Source organism: Camelina sativa, chromosome 12 (genome assembly GCF_000633955.1).
Source record: "Camelina sativa cultivar DH55 chromosome 12, Cs, whole genome shotgun sequence".
Taxonomy (NCBI): Eukaryota; Viridiplantae; Streptophyta; class Magnoliopsida; order Brassicales; family Brassicaceae; genus Camelina; species Camelina sativa.
In genome coordinates this window covers 8,231,971-8,255,535 of record NC_025696.1, presented here as the reverse complement: position 1 = coordinate 8,255,535, position 23,565 = coordinate 8,231,971, and the positions used below count along the sequence as shown (strand labels likewise).

Here is a 23,565-nt window from a genome sequence, read left to right as displayed (position 1 = left end):
ACACGTCATATGAGAAAAACTTTATTTAAATGAGATTCAAAACCTACTCTATATCAAGCATCTTTCAAATCTCATCTCATGGATGTCTATTTTAGCACCCAAAAATGACAATCTCCTCACACACCGTATTAGTTTATAGTTGTCTAACCAGTTTAATTTTTTTTCCCCCAAGTCGTGTTATAATATTAATTTTCTTCATTTAATCTTGGGGATGGTTTGGAGGCTATAATATATTTCGCATACGTACGTAAAGCATAAGGGCCAAAAAGGTGAGATAAGATAAGAAAAAGAGTTGGAAGAGGAAACAGCTAGAGAAAGTACAAAGAAGAAGATCGAGATCAGACTCCCAAAAGAAAGAAGGAATTATTGTCCACTCTCTCTCTCACTCTAATAAATTTCCACGAAAGTCGAAAGCCATTTGTCTCTCTGTTTTTGACCAATTGACTTTTCTATATAGCAGCCAAAAAAAAATCGAGTATTCCAGAATTTTACCATAATCTTTTTTCATATATCAAAAAAAAAGAATAGAATATTTATTTCCATATTTGCAAATAGGAATTTTACCCTAGAAAATAAAAGGTTTTGATCGGCCAAAAAGAAAAAGGAAATAATAATAAAAAAGGCCCAAGGAAGGACCATTGAGAAAATGGCAAAAAGCCGTAAATAATCATTAGAATGGAGGGTATTGTCGGTTTATTGAAGATGATAAATACGTGGCGATAGGGCACGAGGGCTCTGCGCTGTTCATCCATCCCACATCCCATTGAGAGAAGAAAAAAAATAAAATTAATATTATTAGTATAATCGTTGTGCTCTGTGTGAAGAAGAAGAAGAAGAAGAAGACGAAGAAGGGAGACCTAGCTTAGCCGCCTCTCTCTCTATATTATATCTCAAGAGGAGATTCTTCACTGCTTTGTATTTTAATCTCCGGATTCTCACCAGTTTCCAAATCATCTCTTTTGATTCGCGATCTTTCTTCCTGTGGAGTTTTGATTCGAGGACTCGAGGGCACTTGTTTGTTAATTTATATATATATATATATATATATATATATATATATATATATAAATCGAGGAAGGAAGAAGTTGTCAAGGATTAAGATTTGTGTGTCTGTTGGAAATCGAAATCATCTGGAGGAGTGTTTTGATCTGATCTGATCTGATCTGATCTGATATCTATGGTGGTTTTGGTGATTTGATTTATAAAAGTTTTTGGTCGACAGGTATATGAAAACCCTAGCTCCTTTGATTTCTTCTTCTATTATGGTTTTTGATTCATGTGTTCCACGATGAGAGAGAGATCTTTTGTTAATGTCGGCTACTGCGAGATCTTGCTTCCTTTTTTCACTGATTACTGCTGGGATTACTCAAGAGGATCGACGGATCGCTAAGTTTTATGGCTCAATCGATCATTAGTCGGGAAACTCTTATATTGGTTCTGAGCTAGTGGACTCTCAAATCTGACATCTTTTCTACCTTCTAGATTTAGGAGTGTCCCTAAAAGACCTGATTTTTCCGATCGAAGATGTCTTGGCTGATGGAGATTTGTGGATCGTCCCTTTGTTTTTTTCTCTGCTGTTTTCGATCTTAGTAGAAGATTTCATGGCTTGTGTTGTTTTTATGGCTTGCTTATGGACATTATTACTTTCAGGTGACGATTACACCGCACTTAAAAGATTTATGAACCTACGTGGATGGGACTGCACTAAAAGTATGACAAGCATTGGCAGTGTTGAGGTTAAAGCTACCATTGATACTGGTCTTCCTTGGAAAGTGGTGGCCAAAGGTAGTAGGAGTTCCACTAGGCGTACTAAGAAACAAGTTTCACGAGCTGCAGCTCCAGATATTCAGACAGAAAACAAAAGTTCCGCTGGTACAGCAGCAGAAGGGGATTCAGAATCGGAAAAGGTTATCCTCAGTTTCTTGTCCCGTTTTGATCTCTCTATCTTCCCTGATTCGTATGGGATGTTTTTGGTTTTGTTTTTTCTAATGCTTGTTTCTTTCGATTATGGCAGCTTGGCGTTTCTGTTCTAGGCCAGCATTTCGCAGAAAGAGTAGAACATGTTCCAATTAAGAAACGGAGGTTTATGGTTCCCCCTCCGTCACCTTTGAAAAAGTCCTCTGCTCGTGGCGAAGGCTCACAACATCGTGCAGAGATCAACCATGCTCTGCCTGTTTCTAGGTTGAACCCTAATCTTATGGGACGGAAAACAGAAGAAATCTCCGATGATAAGCCCGATTGCAGCAGCAGTCATGACTTTTCTGGTATTAAGATACTTGCAGAAGTTGCTTGCAGTAGTGGTATGAGTAGTGATATTGCGTCCCTAGTAGACGGTCAGCCTGTTGAACCTGTTCAGCAGCAAGATGGTTTGACCTTATCTGCTAATGTGGAAGGTAATGATTCATCATCTGGCACTGTTGATGTCTCTCGGAAAGATACTACGATTGAATCCAGTGACAAAGTTGGGGAAGGCAAGAGCGAAATCATAGTGCCTCAAAAAGTTCCGATTGATACTTTGTGTAATGCTTCGGCTGCTGATCAGAGTGAAGAGCATCATATTATAGTAGCATCTAGTGGTATGATAGAGGCTCAGAACATCAGCATTGCTATTTCAAATGAATCCTCAACAGAAAGGCCAAAAGAAACTATGGAAGCAGGTGATAGCGGAAATTTAGCACCCAAGAGTGAAACTGCCACTGTGTCAGAGAATTTATCTGATGATGAGCGCACTGGAAAGGGTAAGAGCACTGAATGCCTTACAGATGATAGATTACACTGGGATTTAAATCTTCCAACAGATGCGTGGGGTCAACCTTGTGATGTAGTTGATAAAGTAACCCGANGGAAATTTAGCACCTCAGAGTGAAACTGCCACTGTGTCAGAGAATTTATCTGATGATGAGCGCACTGGAAAGGGTAAGAGCACTGAATGCCTTACAGATGATAGATTACACTGGGATTTAAATCTTCCAACAGATGCGTGGGGTCAACCTTGTGATGTAGTTGATAAAGTAACCCGAAGATATTCTGATGGAGAAGTCACTGAATCTGTTACAGAGAATGGACATGTGGATGGTAGTAAGGACTACGCGGCAGGCCTGATTGCATCAGATGTGCACATGAATTCTCCATCACCGTCTGGGGCAAAGGCTGAAGCCTCTACTCGAAATGGGAAGGAATGCCAATCTGGTTATGATTCCCAGTTTGAGGATGGAGAGTTGAGGGAACCTTACCCTTGGGAAGAAAACGAGGGTGATAGTGGAGATGTTGAACAAGTGGATTATGGCTCTGAGCCAGAGAATGAGCGATTCTACTCTTTGGCTGAAAGTAATGAGAATAAGCTAGAGGACGTTGAGAAGGGAATCTTGCCAGAGACAAAATGTGTAGCTGTCAAGTGTGATTCTGGCAATGTGCGTGAAGGAAGTAGTGATGTAGAGAAGCATGTAGTGGTTTGCATGAATGATACTCATTCTAAAGGATCTTCTCCGTCAAGGAGCTTCGGGTCAAAACCATACAAAGAGTTACCCTCACATGAAAGTATCCAAAGGAGAAGGCAAGTTACTTCTGCTGAACCTGTTTTCTCATTACATTCTTTAATGGTAACTGAGTATTGGTTCTTTTGCTAATTAAAGTGGTTTCCCTGTTTCAGGCCTTATAATTACGAAGAGTCAAATGAGAGGGACGTTGGTCCAAATAAATTTGGGAGAGACAGATCAGGGATGCCTATGCGAAGCAGAAGTCCTGGGAGAGGACAATTTGGTGGCTGGAATACCAAGCGTCGCTCTTCCCCACCTAATTACAAAGGTGGTCAATACGGTTTTGGACGTCCGCGTCATAAAACTGAGGATGACCGAGCTTTTATGAATGGCTTTGATCAGCCAGGGCCAGGTCCAGGTCCAGGCCCACATGGCTATGTACGTAGGCAGTTCTCAAATGGAGGATACCGGGGTCGGTTCAGAAGGTTCCCAGATGGTGGCGGGAATCGGGATTTTAGAGGCGTAGATCGTCCCTTCCCTCCGGGCGATGCTAATGACTATCCAAGTCGCATGCACAACAACCGGATGAACAATAGGAGAGACAGAAGCAACTCCCCTCCTGTCTTTAGGAGAATGCATGATCCCCAATCACGGTCCAGGTCCAGAAGCCGTTCCCCAGGCTCATGGAACGGGCGGAACAGATCTCCTCCTGGGTTCAGGGGCGATGATAACAGGATGGAGAGAGTGAGGATGCCGTTTCAGAAACGGTTTCCGGTTGATCAAGAGATGGGATTCATGTCGCCGCCAAGAAACCAGCGAAACTCGAGGTTTTTCGATAGCAGAAACAATGATGGTGGTGGGGAGAATCATCACAACAACTTGAGAGGAAGAAAATCACCGCCAGGAAGGAGTTTTAGACCAGAGCAGAGATTTGACAATATTAGAAGGGTGAATTCGGAAAACAATCACTTCAGACCATTTATGCGCCATAATAATAACAATAGAAGGTTTGTTGATGGTGGGGGAAGTCGAGGAGGTGGGTGTAAATATGAGGGAGCGGAGGAGGAGAAGAATGGGAACAGGTATGAGATGGTGCACCGGCCTCCTCATCCGCCTCGGCGATTGGAGGCAATGGAAGATGACGGTGATAACATCCGACGGTTCAGATTAAATGCAGAACAACAACAACAACAACACTCTGTTGTTTCAATCAACAATGACAACAATGGAGCGTCATAACACAATAAGATATAACAGTTTTTGGGTTTTGGTAGATTCTCTTTTTCATCTTTTGGTGTTTGGGGCAAACCAGAGTTTTAGGGATGCAGAAGATGCCTGGTGATTATGGTGGTTTTCTTCTGGGGTTAGGGCTTAGAGTTTTCCCCAAGAGGGCTTCTAGATTTTGTTGCTGTGTTTGTTCACTGCTCTCTTTCTTTTCCTTTCTTGGAAAGTAGTTTTTGTAGAAGAAAAAAAATGAAATCTTTCTGCAATTTTTTATGTTTTTTTCGGCCAAAGCTTGGATGCTCAGGCCTTTATCTTCCAAAATAAATGATCACGTGTTGTTTGAGACGACGTATACGATGTTTTTATTGGGACCATGACGCATACTTAACTGGAGTTCCATGTCCAAAACTGTACAAAGATCATGAAACGAACACACTTACCAAAATACAAGATGAGCTAATATGTCATAGGTTTTTGGATTTAAGAATCAAACAAATGTGTAGAGTTTTGATACCAGAAACTGGTGGACTGCGCCAAGCAAATATTTTTTATCGAGCAGATCAATCAAAATCGATACTTTTTCAGGTGTATATCATAGACTCAGAAATTGCTACTGAATGCCCTTTCTTCAGCAATTGTATTCTCTAGAAGACTAGAATGTTAGTAAAAGGACAGACTCACAATTTAGTTTCTGTCCGAGTATTATGTACACCATGTGGACTGAGTATATTCATAGAGTGTAAACGTACACAAATATCCATTTCAAACAAGAGCATGGTTGTAGTCATGGTAATGGAATGTCTTGTAGATGAACTGTGATAGCCACTTCGAAGTCGCAAAACTTAAAATAGCCGCCACAAGCACCGCAATTCTTGCCACATTTGACAATGCGGTTTGCTTCATCACGGCCATAACTCCGATCATCGCAACAGATGCGATTTGTAAGATCACCTCTAGCGCATTGAGATATTTGTGAGCTTTCTTGCAGCTGCTGCAGTTCTGAACATGCGACCAATACCTGAAAAAAATCATATAGGCAGAAGAAACACACAACTTTTATTGTTAGGATGTTTAGAACTAGTAAGTCATCAAAACTCACAAGGGAGATAAAGTAACCTGTCGAAGAGCTGTTCTCTAGGAGGCGTAGGAGGAAGAAGAGATGGATCATACTTTCCTCTCCAATCGACGTGAGCATTGCTATACTTGTTAAACCATCTCCTGAATGTAACCACATTGGCGTCTGATTTCGTTGGGATAAAGCAAACTTTTTGCCAGTTTTTAGGGCCCCTCTCCAGTATCTTCCGCTCCTGCACACATACGTTACAAAATACAAATCAGCACAGTTCAATGATCACTCTCTACTAAAAACAGTGTGTGTTTGGAATTACCTCAACATGAAGGAGATGCAAATCTGAGTCTAGAATTGTGTTTTGACCAATGTGGAACATCCATCTAGGTACAATCTTATCAATAAATACACCAAAATTCCTCGGGAACGTCCATATCAGCCTACTGCGACCTGGGCTGACCGGAATACATATAAAGATCAAAGACAGTCTACGCTTTGACGATGCTGCCTGGATACAGAACCATACAGTTTGGTAAATAAAAACATGTGATTCTAAACAAGAAAAGCCAGATCATTTGCCGTAAAATCTATGACCTTATCAGATGCAGCTGGTGCAGGATACTCATTTTCCTGCTCTGGTAAAGGGTCTGAGGAAGAGCGATACACACATGGTGCAATAAAATTAGAATACCCCCATTCTTGTTTTGAAAAGAACCCTTTGCTGTCTTGTTTCTTAACGTTAATTTCGAGTGGTCTTCCCCCTTCTCTGTCATTCTTCACTGCAAAATACTCTGAAAGGTTGGTACATGGATCTAAAACATAATCAGATATACACTGTTCGAAAATGCAACTAATTATTTGCCTTTTGGGGTTGGAAGTCGCATCAGTCCATAATGTGCATAGGGAACATGAGCCGGATCCATGAGGTTTTCCACCAACACATCGTACCTGAAAGATCACACAAACTTTCTTCTTATTGAAATGATGTGAAAAAAGCCAATAATTGTAGCCGAGACAGAGAATGAAGAAGCAAACACGTATTTACCCATAAGGAATATCACGATTACCCATCAACTTAGTGAATGATGGGTCTTCTAACTCTGGGATGTAAGGAGGCTTATTGGTTTCAGCAATGTTTTTAAACTTTGGATCACTGTTTGGCCAAAACCAAATGATATCATGCTGCACAATACTTGGATAAACAGCTACACAAGCTTGCTTGAAAGTGTGGACCTGATTTTTGCAATACCAAAACAATCTCATCATTGATCCAATCCAACCAAAAGACTTTGACTTTATATAAACCAATCCTAACAAAATCAAGTAAAATGAGATAAGAGCTAATGTGTATACCGGAGGTCCATCAAGAGGAGCTTGAGGAATGAGTTTACAGTCACCGGATCCATTAAAACACCATCCATGGTAAACACACTGCAACCTCCCGGATTGATCAATCCTTCCATCAGACAAAGGAGCAAGACGATGAGGACAAGCATCATCCATCACTTTCCATAGCTTCTCGTTCCTATCCCACCAAACCACCAAATCAATCCCCATTACTTTCTTCCCGTGTGGAACCTTCTTGTCAAGATCGCAAATTGGCATCACCGGGTACCAATTAGCGTACCAGTCGAACTTATCCGACCCGGATTCGAACCCGGTGTCAGATTCCGGCGGCGAATTCGTTGGTGTAGCGGTTGATGATGATGATGTTGGTGGTGATGATACTGAGGTTGTAAACCGGCTTGGTTTGCTGCGGATGGTAAGGGAATTAGGAAGAATGGGTAGTTTTGGATTGGAGAAGGAGCATCTGAATCGAGGTTTGGTTCTGAGGATTCGGGACGATGGAACAGCGCATGGAGCAAGAGCAGCTTCCATGGCGTGTGTGGTGACAACGCGAGAGATGAAAAATGAAAAAGTCGTCTTCTTATTAATACGACTTTGTAGTTGATAAAATTATTATATAATTCCAATCCCAACGGTTCAGATATCTTTTTATTAGGCGTCATCCAACGGTTCATATTAATAGCGGGAAGATAGTACTAAAAATGAAGTAATGAAGATCATGATGATTTAATACCATCACAGCACATTCTTGATAATATTAAAATATGTATGTTGATGTATCATTTGTTGGAAATACTCTTTTCATATGTAAATGACTATTTGTATATTTGTATATTTATAGTGAAATGTTAAGATAAAATCACTTTTTCGTTTCCTAAAATTGTAAAATTTATACTATAAAGTATAAACCCATTAGCCATTTATATTTGATCCATGTAATTTTTGCTTTTGAGTCCAACATAATATATAATATATATAAGTAATAGGAAAACAAAAATGATAGGATAATCGAACTGGACATAATGATTTTGATTAATCAAACTTCCAACTTTAGCTAGCGTATAGTTAAAAGAGTTCTATTAGTTTGTTTTATACAAAATGAAATTATTGGATTATGTAGTAAATTAGAAATTTATTTTTTTAGTAAAATTCACAAGTCTATGCGATGTAGTGGCAAGTCAAGATATTAAGTTTTTTTTTGTTTGTATAATCCAAAAATGTATATCCCTTTATATATATTTGAATATGCTATAATTTGAATTTGCAAAAAACGATTATGAAATTTGAGTTTCATAATTTCATACGAGATTTTAATCAATTCATCATCTTTATATATAAAAAGGTAGTTGATTATTATTTTCTTGGATTTGTGATTTACTTTAGTCATTTTGTGTTATTTAACTTATTTTTTAGATGTTCATTAAAAGTGTATTCTTTGTCAAGGTTCAAAATTCAAATTAAGTCTCACATTGATTTTATAGCCAAAATTGAAACAATATTGTTGTTAGTGGATATGAAATCTTTCGTAATCTATCAATATTACCTTTTAAGTGCAGCAGGATCCTGACATGTGTGCTAGATTGAATATACAACTATATTGTTTCTATAATTTTTTTAGTTTGTATAATCCAAAAAAGTATACTCCCCTTTTTCATTATTATATATTTTCAATCTCTAAATATGCATTCAATCTTACAGTTTTAGCCAAATAAATATATGTTTTTTGGATATGTTATAATTTGATATTTCAAAAACAAACTAAACATACTTGAAAATGGATATATAGCAAAAACATGTTATTATGTTGCTCATGGTAATAATAATAATAGGTCATGATTAACATATAGGCCAGTTGAACAAATTATTTTAATATATTATTTTTTGTAAATATTCAAAAAGGAAATCTATATTGAAAAGGGTGACCTATAAAAGAAATAAGTTCAAAATGTAAAAAAAGTGAACTAGAAAAGAATCAGCATAGTTTATATATATTTTATACAAAACCAATACAAGAACATTTACATCATATGATAGATCCATATTATATATATATATATATATTGATTTATACTTTAAAGACATGATCTCGTTAATTTGTACAAAGTATGATCATTTCCCCTAATTTCTCTATTTCTTTATATAATGGGGACATCATTTGTTTTCCATAGAACACATTTGAGGGCTTATGACATTTCCCATATTGTTGGAAATATAGAATGTAGCATATCCTATGCTTTTAATTATTTGGTTATCCAACCTTTTTGATGTATGTTAAATTTTAAATTTTAAAGATTTCTTATGAATGGTACATCATCTCATATGTACCAAAATGTTAAGGCTTTTTTTGTTTGTTTATTCTATTTATAAGACTGCCAATAAACTTTATCTGGATCAATCTGATATTTATGTTAAAGTTTTGTGAACCTCTCAACTCAAATCAAAACCAATTTGATTATGGGGGAATACAGTATCCTTGTCTGGTAAACCTAAACCGGTTCAATTGAATTGAAAGAGAAAGTGTCGGTTGAGTATGCAAAAACGACGTCGCTTGCCTGAACCATAAGAAAAAGTGAGGGCATAAGAGTCATTTCACGGGATCCCCACCACCACCGCCGCATCAGTTTCTTCTTCAATTTCCCACGTCTGAAATTGAAAAAAAAAAAAAAAACTTGAGAAGAAGATAAACCAAACTCGAATCGAACTTGTAACGCTTTAGATCGAGCAAAATCTTTATAACAAGAGTCGTTTATGTGTATCGTTATTTCGTAGAGATCTTTTAGTATTTGGATTTGTTAAAGGAGTGTGGATTTGGTACGAGTTCTTTTTGGTGTTTTCTTCTTCAGCGACCTCGATTTGGTAGGAGTTAGGGTTCTTTGTTTTCTTGTAAAGAGAGAAGAGAGAGGATCAATGGCGGAGGTTGTTCTGCACATATACGATGTAACCAACAGTGGATCGGAGAAGACTAACAACACCATTGTTCAGATCAATAGGTTCTTTAAAGACGGGATCGGTCTAGGCGGTATCTTCCACAGCGCTATTCAGGTACTACCACTCTACTGCTTCTGATCTTCGTCTTTAGTCTCTCAATTTTACATCCGCACATGTATCGATAATGTCTCTGCTTGAGTTTGCGTTATACTAGTGGATTTGTGGTTTCTAACTATGTGTTATGTATGTGTAAATGATGAAGAATTTGACGGCGTAATACTTTTGATTCGATCTCTGAGGCTCTAGTTTGATGGTTTTGTGGTTCTTATAGGTATCTGTAAGATCTTGAATGGGGTGCGATAAACTCGTGAATGGCTCTCTAGAGACTTGATCTAGGCAAAACTAATTGCAAAGAACACTTTCACAATTGAGTCATGACAAACTTAGAAACTAGCCTCTGAACTGTGAAGAAAGCCACAGTTAACTGTATAATCCAGTGATGTATCAACGATTGACTTTAGGTTTACTATTAGTGATTCTGTGTCGTACAGGCCTGTGTGAGCATATAACATTTTATTTGACTTTTTTTTTTTGTCATGGTTTTGTTATTTTTATGTGCCTTTTTAGATTGACTGTTGATATGCTGACATCTCCTTATGAATTTTGGCAGGTATATGGTAATGATGAATGGTCTTACGGGTATTGTGAACAAGGAACTGGTGTATTCCGCTGTCCTAGTGGCAAGAATCCAATGTACACGTATCGTGAGAAAATTGTTCTTGGAAAGACAGAATGCACACCCTTCATGGTGAATCAGATGTTGCGTGAACTCAGCAGGGAATGGCCAGGACACACTTATGATTTGCTGTCAAAAAATTGCAATCACTTCTGCGATTTACTCTGTGACAAGCTTGGTGTGCCAAAGATCCCAGGTAAAAGCCATTTATTTTGGTAATCAGGGTGTGTGTTTGTGTTGGCCGTCATGACTTATGTGACTGTTTGGGTTCTGTCTCTTGACAGGTTGGGTGAATCGTTTTGCCAATGCTGGTGACACAGCCTTGGAAGTGGCAGGAAACACAGCTATGCGGGTGGGTTTGTCTCTCTTTTTGGTTTGCCCATGCTGCTTCTTTCTTACACCCTTGAATGCTTATGGATGTTAAATCCTTGTGAACTGGGATACTTTTTGCAGGTAAAGCAAGCCAAAACTGAACTTGTGTCAGCTAGTAAAGTGGCTTATCGCTTCCTTTCAAATGTTACCTCGAACATAACCAATGGTTCAAATGGCTCCAATGGATCTCCACAACGATCGGGAACTCTCAACAATTCAGACAACGGGAACTTTAGACTTCAAGGTAGTTGGTTGAAAGGGATACTTAACACTGCCAAACCCTCCACCAGTACAGAGATAGGGAACAAAGAGGAAGATCCAAACCATATAATCGCGAACCAGAAAAAACAAACCAGGGACTCTGATGGTCTACTATTCCAGTAGCAACTGTATTGATCCACCACCACAGTACCACAATGCATTGGGTTAACTGTATATCTTCCACCTATCCAAATGTTAATCACTGTATCCATTACTTTGTACCGCCACTGGAAACCTTTTCTCTCTTTTTTTCAGCAGAACGTGTGATTTTATTAGGAAGGTAAATTTCAGGAAGTACCAAGAAAGTTTGAGCATATGCATAGTGTAGTGACGTTGTTTGTTAAGAAATTCTGATAAAGGATGGCTGCAATTCAGATATGAAGAGATTTTCAAAACGTAAGTATAAAGTTTACATGGAAAGCAAACAGACTACAGTATCTAACAACAGCAGAGCATTCACACCGAAGCGACAACACAAAGGGCTTCTGACTTAAACAACAATTCATAACTTATACCATAAGAAAGGGTAATTGTAGAAATCACATCCGGAATCATGGGATCTTCATCCCCGGAACATCCCATTAAACACAAAGGCGTTCCCGTCAGCGTTTTCAGATATCTGCAGAGATGAGACAGCCTGAGCAGCAATCAAATCAGCTGATATGCCCATGTTGTTATCCCAAGAATCCCTGGTAAATGGCGACCAGTGACTGTCTCCAAGGCCATAGCCATAACCACTTGACATAAACCCAATCCCTTGAACCGCGTAGCTAGCGCAGCTTTGGCGAGGAAGAAGGCTGCTTTTTTCATCTCTAAATAGATCCATCTTGAAACCCTTTCCTTGGCAGCCAATATTGACCCGAGGAGATGAATCATCAGAGTCTTCTTCGCCCAGGAGGACGTGAAGAGCAACAGCCTCAGCAATGGCAGCCCCTTCTTCATCTAACCTTTGTTGTTCTTCCAATCTCTTCTGCTTCTTCTTCTCCAGCTCAGCTCGAATGGCTGCAGAAGTAGCAAGAGCTTTCTCCAAACGTCTCTTCTTCTTCTCGGCTTGTTTGATACGATCAAATTCATCTTTACCATGTTTCTTCTTAGCTTTCCTAACGACAGGCTGAACTTGCTTGCACACCGTATGATGATCCATTATTGCTTTGCTATATAAATATAATTCTAACTAAAATAACTGCACCTAAACTCTCTCTGATTGTCGTAGAGGGGGTCTCAAGAAAGAACTACACCCACTCTGGTATATAGGAATACCTCATGGTACGGACAATACAATCCCAAACAGAGACAACAGGAGACAAAAGAAGGGAGACGTTATAAGAATTTGCAGACTTATCCTTTGGAATCATTCGTCCAACATTCCCGCACCCCTTAGACTCTCCCATTTTCTGCATTTGACAAATTACTACTTGATTAGTTTTAAAAAAGTTTGCGCAAAGGAGAAACACAGAAGCCGTATGCATAAAACCAAATCTTAAATCCACAGCATAAGTCTTAGGCTAAAACAATACTATCATTCAAACTTGTAACAAGCTAACCACCACATGCGCAGGGACTCAACAGAAACAGTCAATTCTACCGAAAATGTCACGACCTGTCTTAATCCTCAACAAGCAACTCAACTAGAACTAATGGATCAAATTACACCAAAACAACCTATAGAGAGACCAGATCTGTCTCAGATCAAAAAATTTAACCTCAATTTTAATACGAACAACGATTAATCAACTAATAAGGCTTGAAACCAATAATTAGCATGAATTCAGGTGAACAAATGAAGCTGATCGAATTTTCTCGTGAGATCAATTTGATCTAAAAAAAATGAACAAATCTATGGAAATTGAAGATTATGATGAAGAAAATGGATTGGATCCAAACCTCTGCAATATAACATAGAAGCAGCTGCCTCAAAAGAACACCTCTAGTTTTAATCGGATAATTTAGAAAGAGAAACCAAAACGCAGGAAGTAGAGTTGCTGTTTGGATTCAGACAAAACTATAGAGAGAGAGATTTTTAAGAGATAGAGATCGTAGTATTAAAAAAAAAAAGAGAGAAGACGAAGAAGACGAGAGAGGAGAAGAGATAATAGTAGAAAGAAACGTAGCGCATCTTCTAATGAAAAGAGGACACGTGTCAATAATAAGTTTTCAAATTGCGACTTTGAGACTTGTTTTGGCCGGTGCGACTTCTTCTCTACTCGTGTCTTTGTGGGGACCCCCAGCGTTCATAACGGAGCTATTATCAGCCGTTAGATTCTTCCAATGTAGTAGTAAGTAGCCTGCAGATTTATTAACTAAATATACAAACTGATTTCAGACCCAAAATGTACAAATGTCGTGTTAAAGTTACATTACAATATAAAAGCTTTATAGTAGTATTTGTTTCCCTCTAATTATTAATTAAAAATAAGGAATTGCTTAATCTGCATTCAAAGTTATCAACTTGATTAAGATGTGTGACTTGAGCATCCCCATTCAACAACCAAGAAATGACCCATACATTTTCGAATTTGGACAAATCACCAAGAAATCACCTCCATCCACCATTAAGATTTTGATCTTATTACAGTCATTATATCTAAATTTTGATAATATTTTTCTCTTTCTTTTTCCTTTGGCAGCAGAACTTTAATATATTTTCATAAGGACACTTGTTGAAAAAATAAATCTAAGATGAATATTTAAAATGAACTAAAGAGATATTAACCGAAACAAGTTTTAGAGAGTGTTATTGGATTCTAATTTATAGAGAACTTGGAAGACTTCAACAAAATAATTAAAAGTGAATAAGTGAAAGATTTTTAAAAATTACTAGAAAATATTTATATGGTTTTGTTGATTAGTTTTTAAAAATCTTTTAAAGTAATCCAAACAATTTCTGTATTTTTATGATATTTTCCATGACTTTATTTTATAAAAAAGTGTGCAAAATCATGAACCAATAACATAATAGTTGAATTCATTAACAATTATAATTCTTTTTAATTGAATAAGGAAAAACTTTTATTAATTTTATAAAATTCTAAATCCAATAACCCAAATTTATTAAGATTTTAAATGATTTTTTACAGATCATAAATTAATAATACTAAACTTTTACAACAAAATTTTGATATAAAAACAACAAATTCTACGTAATATTTAAACTTTTTAAAATTCTATTAAAATCTCAAACCAATAACTTCCGTTTTAAAAAAAAGGTCGACAGGTTGTTTAATCTTGACCGACATATTATAGTTTAATGATTCGTGTTAGTCGTGTTCAGAATACGAAAATATGTGCGTGCTTAAGTTGTAAACAACGAATTAACACAGGAAGCACGTAAAGTAGCAATTCCAAAGGAAAGGCAAGGGTATAAGTGTCATTTCTCTGATCGACCACCACCACCGCCGCACCAGTTTCTTCGTCTCCTCCTACGTCTGAAATTGAGAAATCGAGAGAGGAGAAGATAAAGATCAAACTTAATTTCGGTTTTTTTTTTTAGTCCTTTGTGGGGAAGATCTAAGTAGTAGTTGGATTCGTTGAACACAAGTGGATTTGGTACGATTCATCTGGTTTCCTTAGCTATATAGAATAGAATCCACGAGCTCGATTTTGGTAGTAATTAGGTTTTCGTTCTTGTTTTCAGGTAAAGAGATAGAGATAGAGAGAGAATCAATGACGGAGGTTGTTCTTCACATCTACGATGTGACCAACAGTGGATCGGAGAAGACTAACAACACCATTGTTCAGATCAATAGGTTCTTTAAAGACGGGATCGGTCTTGGCGGTATATTCCACAGCGCTCTTCAGGTACTCACTCTCTCTTACTGCTTCTGATCTTCTTGTCTATGTATCGATCGATGATCACTCTGCCTTGCTTTTGTTTACATGAAAGAATCTGGTTTGTGTTTGTAATCGATGCATTCTGGATTTCTTTGGTTTGATCTGTTGTGAGGTTTTAGATCAATGGTCTCGAGTAAGATCTGGAGATTAAGTTCCCTTTTTGCCTCTCTCGACTTAAGGAAGGATCTTGTGTTTCCTAGTACTTTTTGGTAACCTTTTTATAGGATAATGAGTGCGATATGTTGACAATAGGGATCTTTAGAGACTTGACAAAATCAATGATGGCTTACGTTTACTTCCAATTGATCTTTTGACTTGGACAAATATAACACTTTCCCATTTGAGTCATGGCAATTTGGTCGAGTTAGAGAATTTGGTGTGTACTACTAAATCAACAAAACTACCAGTGCTTGACTTTAGGGTTATCCAAGTCTATGTCTTAGGTCTGTATAAGTATCAGAACATTGGATTATTGTTATTGTTCATGGTTTTTGTTATTTTCTTTTGCCTTTTTAGATGATTATTGACTGACATCTCTGATGAATTTTGTGCAGGTATATGGAGATGATGAGTGGTCTTACGGGTATTGTGAACAAGGAACTGGTGTATTCAGCTGTCCCAGTGGCAAGAATCCAATGTACACTTATCGTGAGAAAATTGTCCTTGGGAAGACAGAATGCACAAAATTCATAGTGAATCAGATGTTGCGTGAGCTCAGCAGGGAATGGCCAGGACACACTTATGATTTGTTGTCAAAAAATTGCAATCACTTCTGCGATTTACTCTGTGACAAGCTTGGTGTGCCTAAGATCCCAGGTAAAAGCCATTTTTTTTTTGGTTATCAGGGTGTGTATTTGTGCTGGCCGTCAAGAATTATGTGACTGATTGGGTTCTTCTGTCTCTTAACAGGTTGGGTGAATCGTTTTGCCAATGCTGGTGACACAGCCTTGGAAGTGGCAGGAAACACGGCAATGCGGGTGAGTTCTCTCTCTGTCTTTCATTTTGTTTATCTGGAAACCTAAATGCAACATTATGGGTGTTGATATCTTGTAAATTTGGGAATATGCAGATGAAGCAAGCCAAAACAGAACTTGTGTCAGCTAGTAAAGTGGCTTATCGCTTCCTCTCAAATGTTACCTCGAACGTGACCAATGGGTCCAATGGCTCTCCACAGCGAAACGGAACTCTCAACAATTCAGATAATGGGAACTTCAAATTGCAAGGTAGTTGGTTCAAAGGCATACTTAACACTGCCAAACCCTCAACAAGTACAGAGATAGGGAACAAAGATGAAGATGCAAATCACGCAATCACCAATCAGAAAAAACAAAGCCGCGACTCTGATGTTCTACTGTTTTAGTAGCAACCATCACAATGCATATGGTTAAACTGTATATCCCACCAGTCAAAAAGATACCCGCACTATTCTCCTGTTCTGTACCCTTTACTTTGTATCAACGTTGGAACCCATCAATTTTTCCAAATTTTTATATCAGCGTGTGCTTTTGTTAAGATCATACTCAACATGTTATTACTGGCAAATCTTGACATATTCATATCGATCAAAAGGTTTTATTAGTCTCAATACACCATAATTTGTGATTGAATCTAGCTAGTGACAGAGATTCTAAATGTATGCTGTATACAACTTACAACGCAAATATTACAGATAGAGAAAGCAGCAGAAGATAACATCTTCTCAGCTGGTCTAACATCAAAAGATACACATGAAATAGTTTTAACACAAAAAGGGTTTCTAGATTACAGAAAAAGTTACTTACTTCTATCATAGCAAGCAGTTCTCTTAACAACTGAGAACATGGCATCATGGCATTTGTCATCCCTGGAACATTGTTTCAAAGACAAGAGAGTTCCCATCAGCGTTCTCAGAAATCTGTAGTGATGAAACAGCCTGAGCAGCAATCAAATCCGCAGATGTTCCCATGTTGTTATCCCAAACATCCTTCACGAAAGGCTTATATGATATTGACCAGTTACTGTCTCCTAGTCCAAACCCAATCCCTTGAACCGCATAGCTAGCGCATCTTTGGCGAGGAGCATAGCTGGTCCTTTCATCTCTACACAAATCCATTGTGAAACCCTTTTCCTCGCTAAGCATGACACGAGGAGATGACTCATCAGAATCTTCACCCAGTAGGACGTGAAGAGCAACAGCCTCTGCAATGGCAGCCCCTTCTTCATCTAACCTTTGTTGTTCTTCCAATCTCTTTTTCTTCTTCTTCTCAAGCTCAGCCCGGATGGCTGCAGAAGTAGCAAGAGCTTTCTCCAGACGTCTCTTTTTCTTTTCAGCTTGTTTGACACGATCAAACTCATCTTTACCATGTTTCTTCTTCACTTTCCTAATGACTGGCTGAACTTGCTGCTTACACACCATGTGATCCATATTTGCTTGCTATAGTTCTGTAACTCTATAATTCTAACTATAATAGATGCACCTAAACTCGCTGTCTTGAGAGGATTTCAAAGACTATACAACCACTCTGGTATATAGGAATACGTCATGGTGCGGACAACACAATCCCAAACAGAAACAACAGGAGACAACTGAAGGGAGAAGTTATAAGAATTTGCAGACTTGTCATTTGGAATCATTAGTCCTCCTTTCCCACACCCCGTAGACTCTCCCATTTTACTGCATTGACGATCACATGATTAATAATAGCTTAAAGTTGCAAAAGGAGAAACACAGAAGCCTATGATCCATAACATCAATCTTAAAGCAACAACCAAAAAGATAGCATCTAAACTTGTAGAAGCTAACAGTTGTATGTATATGCAAAACATGCCAGTTTAATTTCAACAACAACCCAAGATAGAAGAAGATACATCACACAAGCTAAAAAGCCTGATCATTTCAATGAATATTGAAACCGTTATTGCCAATAAGACAAGAAGCATCAGTTAGACCAAAATCAGAGTGCGTAAGAGAAACAAGATGGCTGAGTATTAACTAAATGAATGAAGACAGAGACAAGATCTGCCTCAGAAACTTATGGTGCATCATCATTCAATCGTCTAACTAGGCTTAAACCCATGATTAAGCATTAAATCTGAGGATCAAATGAAAAGCTAATCGAAACAAAAACTTTCACAAACAAAAAAAGAAGTCAATTCGATTAGAAAATTATACAAAGAGCAAAAAAAGATGATGACGAAATTGGATCCATACCTCTACAAAATGGCATAGAAGCAGATGCCTCAAAAGAACTCCACCAATTTAATCGGACAATACAGAGAGATGATAATACTGTCTGTACTTAGCTGTCTGGAGATCCAGAAGAAAACTAGATTAGTTCAGGAAAGGAAACGTTGGCCGACTTGTTATCTATCATCCAATCAGAAAAGAACACGTGGCAAATGATTTGTTTTTTTTGTCAACAACATATCAGCTCAAACGAGGCAATTGGTAGGAAAATCGTTTACAAACAAAACTTGGTGCGGAGATGTATGCGCTTGGCGTACCAAAGAATCCGTCCTTACATTAACATTTCTAGGAATTAAAGATAAAGAGAAAGAAGAGAATTCCTCCCTATTAGTGTTGATGTCGTCAAGGTACGCCGAGAACGCTGGCCAATCGGAAAGAGAAGACACCATCTTCACCAAGTCTGAGCAGTCGGTATAGAAAACCACCTCTTTAAAGTTATGGCCGTAGCGCATCGCCCAAAAGAAAGCTTCTACTTCAGTATGTAACGGAGATAGACTTCGCCGGAAATTCTTGGATTTTTCTCTTTCTTTTCTTTTGTTTTTCCTTTTTTTTTATTGATTTTTGCTTTTTTTAATTCTCATGAGTGGACTTAAGCTTTAAGTGTGGCTAAGACACGTAGCAAAATGGGACACCTAGCTTAACCCTTATATGTCATTTGGATATGGACATTGCAAAACGCGTTAGTTTTATATTACCTTTTATAGTTTTATATACTAGTATATTTTTTTCGTATTGGGATAATCACATAATCGTCATTTTGGTTAGGTTAAAAATAATTATCGTCATTTTGGTTGGTGGAGTGGCCACAATTGATAGCATTCGCCCACGAATGAATCTTGATGACTTTACAATAATGATATAAAACAAAGAAAAGTTATAATAAAGGGAATGTGTAATAATGGACTGATTAGTGGATAAACGGTTATTATTCGATCTTATTCGTCAAAAGGCGTACCGAACTTCCTATTTGTGTAAATAGAAAAGCTATGATCGACTTCTCTGTTGCACTTATATGTGTCCTTCTCTAATTAGGTCTCCACGCCACCTCATCCTCATAGAGTATACAGAGATGTAAAGGATGGAGAGAGATCGATGACAAAGGTGAGAGTCGTGAGACCATCACATGCCTTTCGGCGACAAAGCACTTTTAATTAACAAAAAAATTATTTCCAGATAACTCTAAGAAAACCAATAGAAATAATCAAATAGGTCTTTGTTTCCTTATCTCTTGGGATTTAATTGTATAGTGTCGTGGGAGTGCACATAATAACTTCCACTTAGTAATTTGGTGAGCGCATGAGGAGATGTTGTGGTGTATCCACTTAGTGAAGTCGGAAGTGAGATATATTGGACAGGCTCGTAACACGTAAACACGTTTCAATAACTTTTCCTTTAAAAGTCATTTCTCTTTTATCTATGATCTCACCCGCCAAGTACTTTTCTATATAGAATTCGAGTCGTCCACAGGCCGTCCATATTGTTTGAGTACCAATATATTTGATATGGCAAACCATACATCCTTTTCCTATTATTTAAGAAGTTAGTTTTGTAAAAGGCGTCAACGTACGTGTCGCAACCACTTGGATTCTCAGTTTCTCACAGTTTTCTTTTTAAAATGAACATGTTTTTATATGGTACAACGAGTAGTATCATAACAAACTCTTCAACTATATGATATATTGATATACATCAAGTGAATGCTAGCTGCAATCTTTATATTTTGTTTTTATATTTATGATTTATGCTCTTACACGCAACTAGGGCGTCCGTTAACTTCCGCGAGATCTCGCGAAGAAGTGACCATATTGTGAACGTAAGCGTATATAGTGCAAATATTAATCTACGTGAAGAAGAAAAGTCCATAAACATCAATCTAGGTGTATATGTCATTTGGATTTATCAGATACAGATAAGAAGCACTTGACTTGATGAATATTTGCTGGTTATAAAATAAGCAAAAGATTTTGTACTTAAAAGATTTGCGAGTCATGTTTCATATAAGGTTTCAGTTGAGCAATTTAAACAATGTAGAGACGATAGATAATATACAATGGTCTTTTAAGCTATACACACAAGCTATTGCTTTTCTTACACTAAGGCTAATTATTATTATTGGCTAAATTTCTGTTAAAATAAATATTTCATTAAAATCAAAATCTGCATATATGATTGATTTATCAACATAGACCACGTCTTCAGATAGATGATCATGACAGAGGGACAAAACAAAAATTGGGATTTAAGACTTGTTTTTTTATAGTCAAGAACTCGACCCGGAACCCAAGCTCTTTTTGTATGATTTGATTCTCCGACTAATCTCTTTATCTAACTCTTCATTTCCTCCGACTTCTTCCAGTTCCTGAATCACCACCAATTCAAAACATGAAATCGAATTATTAAAAAAGAGCCAACAACAATAACAAGAAAATTAAGATTCAAATCAAATCGAAAAACTTGCCATGGGTCCAAGAAACAGTCCATATGGTACACCATTGAATTTGTCCGTGTGATGTAGCTGAAACGTAACCATACACGAGACTGTTATTAATTACCACCAATCTAGTACTAGTACTCTATTAGTTGTGAGCTACTACTACTACAAAGTACCAACAGAGAAGACTATTATAATTAGAAATAAAATATGAATTAAAGAATACTATTTTGGGAAAGGATTGGATTACGTTACCTGATGAGCGGCGGCGACTTTTCGTAAGTAAGGGACGTCGGCTATAGGACCTACAGGGAAGCGCTTGTGCACCAGACCATCGTGAACAAACATGTATGCGATTCCAAACACCGTTATTCCTAACCCCTGTTTTCGCGGACGAGACAAGAACAACAACAACAACAACAACAACAACAACAACTTGTAAGAGCAAAATTAAGCCAACAGGTCATTAGCGTTAATGCAGCCAAAATAGTCAATTGTCATCACATGTAGTATCCACTTCATTTTCATTTATTTTTAAATACTAAAAAAATAACGAGAGAGCGACACAAAATCCTGATACATAGATACGTTTAAATTAAATTCGTTTTTAACGTATGATCGATCGATCTCTCTCAGTCCACCAATGGAGAGAGTAATTAAAAAAAAAATTCCTACTTTTATGGTAATGGTCCTTAACTATCAATAAAAAGCCACTAAAACCTCTTAATCCTAATTGATTAGTGTTTTAAACTAATACTACAATAGTATAAACAAATTGGCTAACTAACTAACCAATATAGAGTCAAAGAGTAAAAGACCAATGAGAGAGGGGACTTACGGCGCCAAAGCAGAGACCAGGAACGAGTCCTTTATTGAAGAATCCATAAGAGAGCAGACCAATCGCAGGAACTGCGTTTACTATAGCAAACACATCGTTTAGCTCAAATGGTCCTTCTCTTGGTTTGTGATGTGACTACAGAACCAAAATTAATATCAAATTTAGTTTGGTTTGGGAAAAACTCTCTGAAGATAAAGAATAAATATAGAGAAAAAGAGCAAACACCTCATGCATGTTCCATAGAGAAGCATGCCATAAAGCTCTATGAGCCCATCTTGCCCAAAACTCCATACCAACCTGAATCCAATTAAAGAGTTCAATAAAAAAATCCCAGCCAAAACTAGTTTATGTATGAATCGGAGATATTAAAACACACTTACAGCAGCACCAACAGAGAGAGCAAATGTACCAAACATCTCCAACATTGAGATCTCACCTCCCTAATTTTCGCAAACCAAACCATTGTGAGTTTTTTTATTTTTTATTTTTTATTTTCTAAAATTAGGAAAATGAGAATTTTGGTTTATTTTAAGGAGTACCTCCATTTGCCAAGAGAATCTGTAGTAAACAGCCATAACAGCCATGGAAGTGATACCGAAGCTAGACAACACAGCAGCGATTAGATAAGTGAACCTCTCCGACTTCTTCCTCTCCAATTTCTCCGCCAAACGCAACGCCAGGTACTCGGCGTCTATGGCGGTTGTCGAGCTCGTGCTCTCCTCCGGCCGCTCGTCGTTCTCAATCGGAGAGCTCTGTCTCCGTTCTTCGACGACGTAACAGACCGAGAAGCTTTTGAATCGGAGAGACGGAAGAGGAGGGGATAAAGCAGTTAATTTCGAGTGGCGGAGGCGGAAATCGGAGGAGGAGGAGAAAGAGCGGAGGAGTGGTTTGAATGTAACGGCGGTTGAGAGTCCTGCCGCCATGGAAGTTGAGAGAGAGGAATTGAAGGACCTTTTGTGTTGTGTGCTTCGGTGGTGATGCGATAGAGAGAGAGAGAGAGAGATGTGGTGTTAAATGCAAGTGAGGCCACAAATCTCTCTTGGAATTGGGCAAATTGCTTCTCTCGCTCTCTTTTTATGCTTTTTTCGAAAATTAATTATTTTGTGTCGAGTCCTTTCTTTCTTTATTAAAATAAGGAAATTACAAGTGAAGGACGGTTTAGTTTCGTGTGACTAAAATTGCCCTCAAGTATTTTTTCCATCGACTAATCCTACCCTACCCAACCCTTTTTCAGCACATTTACAGTATTGCCCTTTTACTTAAAACCGATTTGTTCAGTTACTTTCTTATTATTTATTTATTTATTCGATTGATTTTTTTCTATATTGTAATTTGGATTTCTTTGGATTTTTATTTCCATCTTTAAGAAACTAAAAATAATAATTATTTCACCTAAAGACACTTTTGTTATCTTTTTTAATTTCCAGATTTTTTAGTTCAAATATGTTAAAAGACTTAACCATGCTTAGTATTTTTAGTATGAATCACATAAATTTGATTTTATATATGATTTCTTTCTTATTTTAGTTTGTTGGTAAAAGATGAATAGAAAACGTAAACGTATGTTGAAAACTAGTAGATTTACTGTCAATTGTTCGGTTAACTGTGTTTTTACACTAGTTTGGATTTGTTTTTCCAAAAATGTAAAATTTTTTCAGTTTGTGGAGTGTGGATGTGTTTAGGACGCTACATCACTACATGTGGAGACTTGTGCCATGGTTGTGAACTTGTGATAGTTCCGTGTGTTGCATGTGACATAATTTTCGATACATCATGATGTAAATAATTCTTAAGATATTTGGCCTGGTCCTTAAAAATGTGGGTCG

General features: G+C 37.5%; 7 protein-coding genes across 7 annotated transcripts; 3 read left to right on the top strand and 4 right to left on the bottom strand.

Moving 5' to 3' along the window:
* On the top strand, positions 761–5,052 carry LOC104730859. Its single transcript, XM_010450094.2, has 5 exons — positions 761–1,222; positions 1,651–1,907; positions 2,015–2,788; positions 2,967–3,553; positions 3,650–5,052. The coding sequence occupies exons 2-5, from the start codon at positions 1,680–1,682 to the stop codon at positions 4,713–4,715; spliced, it is 2,655 nt and encodes an 884-aa protein (XP_010448396.1). The 5' UTR covers positions 761–1,222; positions 1,651–1,679; the 3' UTR covers positions 4,716–5,052.
* On the bottom strand, positions 5,308–7,703 carry LOC104730858 (protochlorophyllide-dependent translocon component 52, chloroplastic). The gene is made up of 7 exons (XM_010450093.2): positions 7,123–7,703; positions 6,815–7,002; positions 6,632–6,717; positions 6,364–6,548; positions 6,089–6,277; positions 5,817–6,007; positions 5,308–5,718 (listed from the first exon to the last, which is right to left on the bottom strand). The coding sequence occupies exons 1-7, from the start codon at positions 7,645–7,647 to the stop codon at positions 5,463–5,465; spliced, it is 1,620 nt and encodes a 539-aa protein (XP_010448395.1). The 5' UTR covers positions 7,648–7,703; the 3' UTR covers positions 5,308–5,462.
* On the top strand, positions 9,742–11,698 carry LOC104730857. The gene is made up of 4 exons (XM_010450092.2): positions 9,742–10,158; positions 10,715–10,976; positions 11,065–11,132; positions 11,234–11,698. Exons 1-4 carry the CDS (start codon positions 10,024–10,026, stop codon positions 11,534–11,536), a joined length of 768 nt encoding a protein of 255 aa, XP_010448394.1. The 5' UTR covers positions 9,742–10,023; the 3' UTR covers positions 11,537–11,698.
* LOC104730855 lies at positions 11,790–13,546 on the bottom strand. The gene is made up of 2 exons (XM_010450090.2): positions 13,298–13,546; positions 11,790–12,807 (listed from the first exon to the last, which is right to left on the bottom strand). The coding sequence occupies exon 2, from the start codon at positions 12,555–12,557 to the stop codon at positions 11,976–11,978; it is 582 nt and encodes a 193-aa protein (XP_010448392.1). The 5' UTR covers positions 12,558–12,807; positions 13,298–13,546; the 3' UTR covers positions 11,790–11,975.
* LOC104730854 (deSI-like protein At4g17486) lies at positions 14,664–16,739 on the top strand. Its single transcript, XM_010450087.2, has 5 exons — positions 14,664–14,959; positions 15,048–15,211; positions 15,799–16,060; positions 16,154–16,221; positions 16,314–16,739. Exons 2-5 carry the CDS (start codon positions 15,077–15,079, stop codon positions 16,602–16,604), a joined length of 756 nt encoding a protein of 251 aa, XP_010448389.1. The 5' UTR covers positions 14,664–14,959; positions 15,048–15,076; the 3' UTR covers positions 16,605–16,739.
* Positions 16,803–18,992, bottom strand: LOC104730852. The gene is made up of 2 exons (XM_010450085.2): positions 18,435–18,992; positions 16,803–17,897 (listed from the first exon to the last, which is right to left on the bottom strand). Exon 2 carries the CDS (start codon positions 17,646–17,648, stop codon positions 17,082–17,084), a length of 567 nt encoding a protein of 188 aa, XP_010448387.1. The 5' UTR covers positions 17,649–17,897; positions 18,435–18,992; the 3' UTR covers positions 16,803–17,081.
* LOC104730850 (beta-carotene 3-hydroxylase 1, chloroplastic) lies at positions 20,592–22,800 on the bottom strand. The gene is made up of 7 exons (XM_010450084.2): positions 22,279–22,800; positions 22,120–22,179; positions 21,965–22,036; positions 21,740–21,874; positions 21,157–21,282; positions 20,929–20,985; positions 20,592–20,829 (listed from the first exon to the last, which is right to left on the bottom strand). The coding sequence occupies exons 1-7, from the start codon at positions 22,660–22,662 to the stop codon at positions 20,731–20,733; spliced, it is 933 nt and encodes a 310-aa protein (XP_010448386.1). The 5' UTR covers positions 22,663–22,800; the 3' UTR covers positions 20,592–20,730.

Excerpts from the sequence above, each read along its gene's own strand:
- LOC104730859 (XM_010450094.2), top strand. The coding sequence starts at position 1,680 with ATGAACCTACGTGGATGGGACTGCACTAAAAGTATGACAAGCATTGGC. Across the intron at positions 1,908-2,014 it reads GGGATTCAGAATCGGAAAAG|CTTGGCGTTTCTGTTCTAGG; the intron begins GTTATCCTCAGT and ends CGATTATGGCAG. Across the intron at positions 3,554-3,649 it reads GAAAGTATCCAAAGGAGAAG|GCCTTATAATTACGAAGAGT; the intron begins GCAAGTTACTTC and ends TCCCTGTTTCAG.
- LOC104730858 (XM_010450093.2), bottom strand. The coding sequence starts at position 7,647 with ATGGAAGCTGCTCTTGCTCCATGCGCTGTTCCATCGTCCCGAATCCTC. Across the intron at positions 6,549-6,631 it reads GCGACTTCCAACCCCAAAAG|TGAAGAATGACAGAGAAGGG; the intron begins GCAAATAATTAG and ends AGTATTTTGCAG. Across the intron at positions 6,278-6,363 it reads CACCAGCTGCATCTGATAAG|GCAGCATCGTCAAAGCGTAG; the intron begins GTCATAGATTTT and ends TTCTGTATCCAG.
- LOC104730857 (XM_010450092.2), top strand. The coding sequence starts at position 10,024 with ATGGCGGAGGTTGTTCTGCACATATACGATGTAACCAACAGTGGATCG. Across the intron at positions 10,977-11,064 it reads TGGTGTGCCAAAGATCCCAG|GTTGGGTGAATCGTTTTGCC; the intron begins GTAAAAGCCATT and ends GTCTCTTGACAG. Across the intron at positions 11,133-11,233 it reads CAGGAAACACAGCTATGCGG|GTAAAGCAAGCCAAAACTGA; the intron begins GTGGGTTTGTCT and ends TACTTTTTGCAG.
- LOC104730855 (XM_010450090.2), bottom strand. The coding sequence starts at position 12,557 with ATGGATCATCATACGGTGTGCAAGCAAGTTCAGCCTGTCGTTAGGAAA.
- LOC104730854 (XM_010450087.2), top strand. The coding sequence starts at position 15,077 with ATGACGGAGGTTGTTCTTCACATCTACGATGTGACCAACAGTGGATCG. Across the intron at positions 15,212-15,798 it reads TATTCCACAGCGCTCTTCAG|GTATATGGAGATGATGAGTG; the intron begins GTACTCACTCTC and ends AATTTTGTGCAG. Across the intron at positions 16,222-16,313 it reads CAGGAAACACGGCAATGCGG|ATGAAGCAAGCCAAAACAGA; the intron begins GTGAGTTCTCTC and ends GGGAATATGCAG.
- LOC104730852 (XM_010450085.2), bottom strand. The coding sequence starts at position 17,648 with ATGGATCACATGGTGTGTAAGCAGCAAGTTCAGCCAGTCATTAGGAAA.
- LOC104730850 (XM_010450084.2), bottom strand. The coding sequence starts at position 22,662 with ATGGCGGCAGGACTCTCAACCGCCGTTACATTCAAACCACTCCTCCGC. Across the intron at positions 22,037-22,119 it reads CTCTCTCTGTTGGTGCTGCT|GTTGGTATGGAGTTTTGGGC; the intron begins GTAAGTGTGTTT and ends AATTGGATTCAG. Across the intron at positions 20,830-20,928 it reads GACTGTTTCTTGGACCCATG|GAACTGGAAGAAGTCGGAGG; the intron begins GCAAGTTTTTCG and ends GTGGTGATTCAG.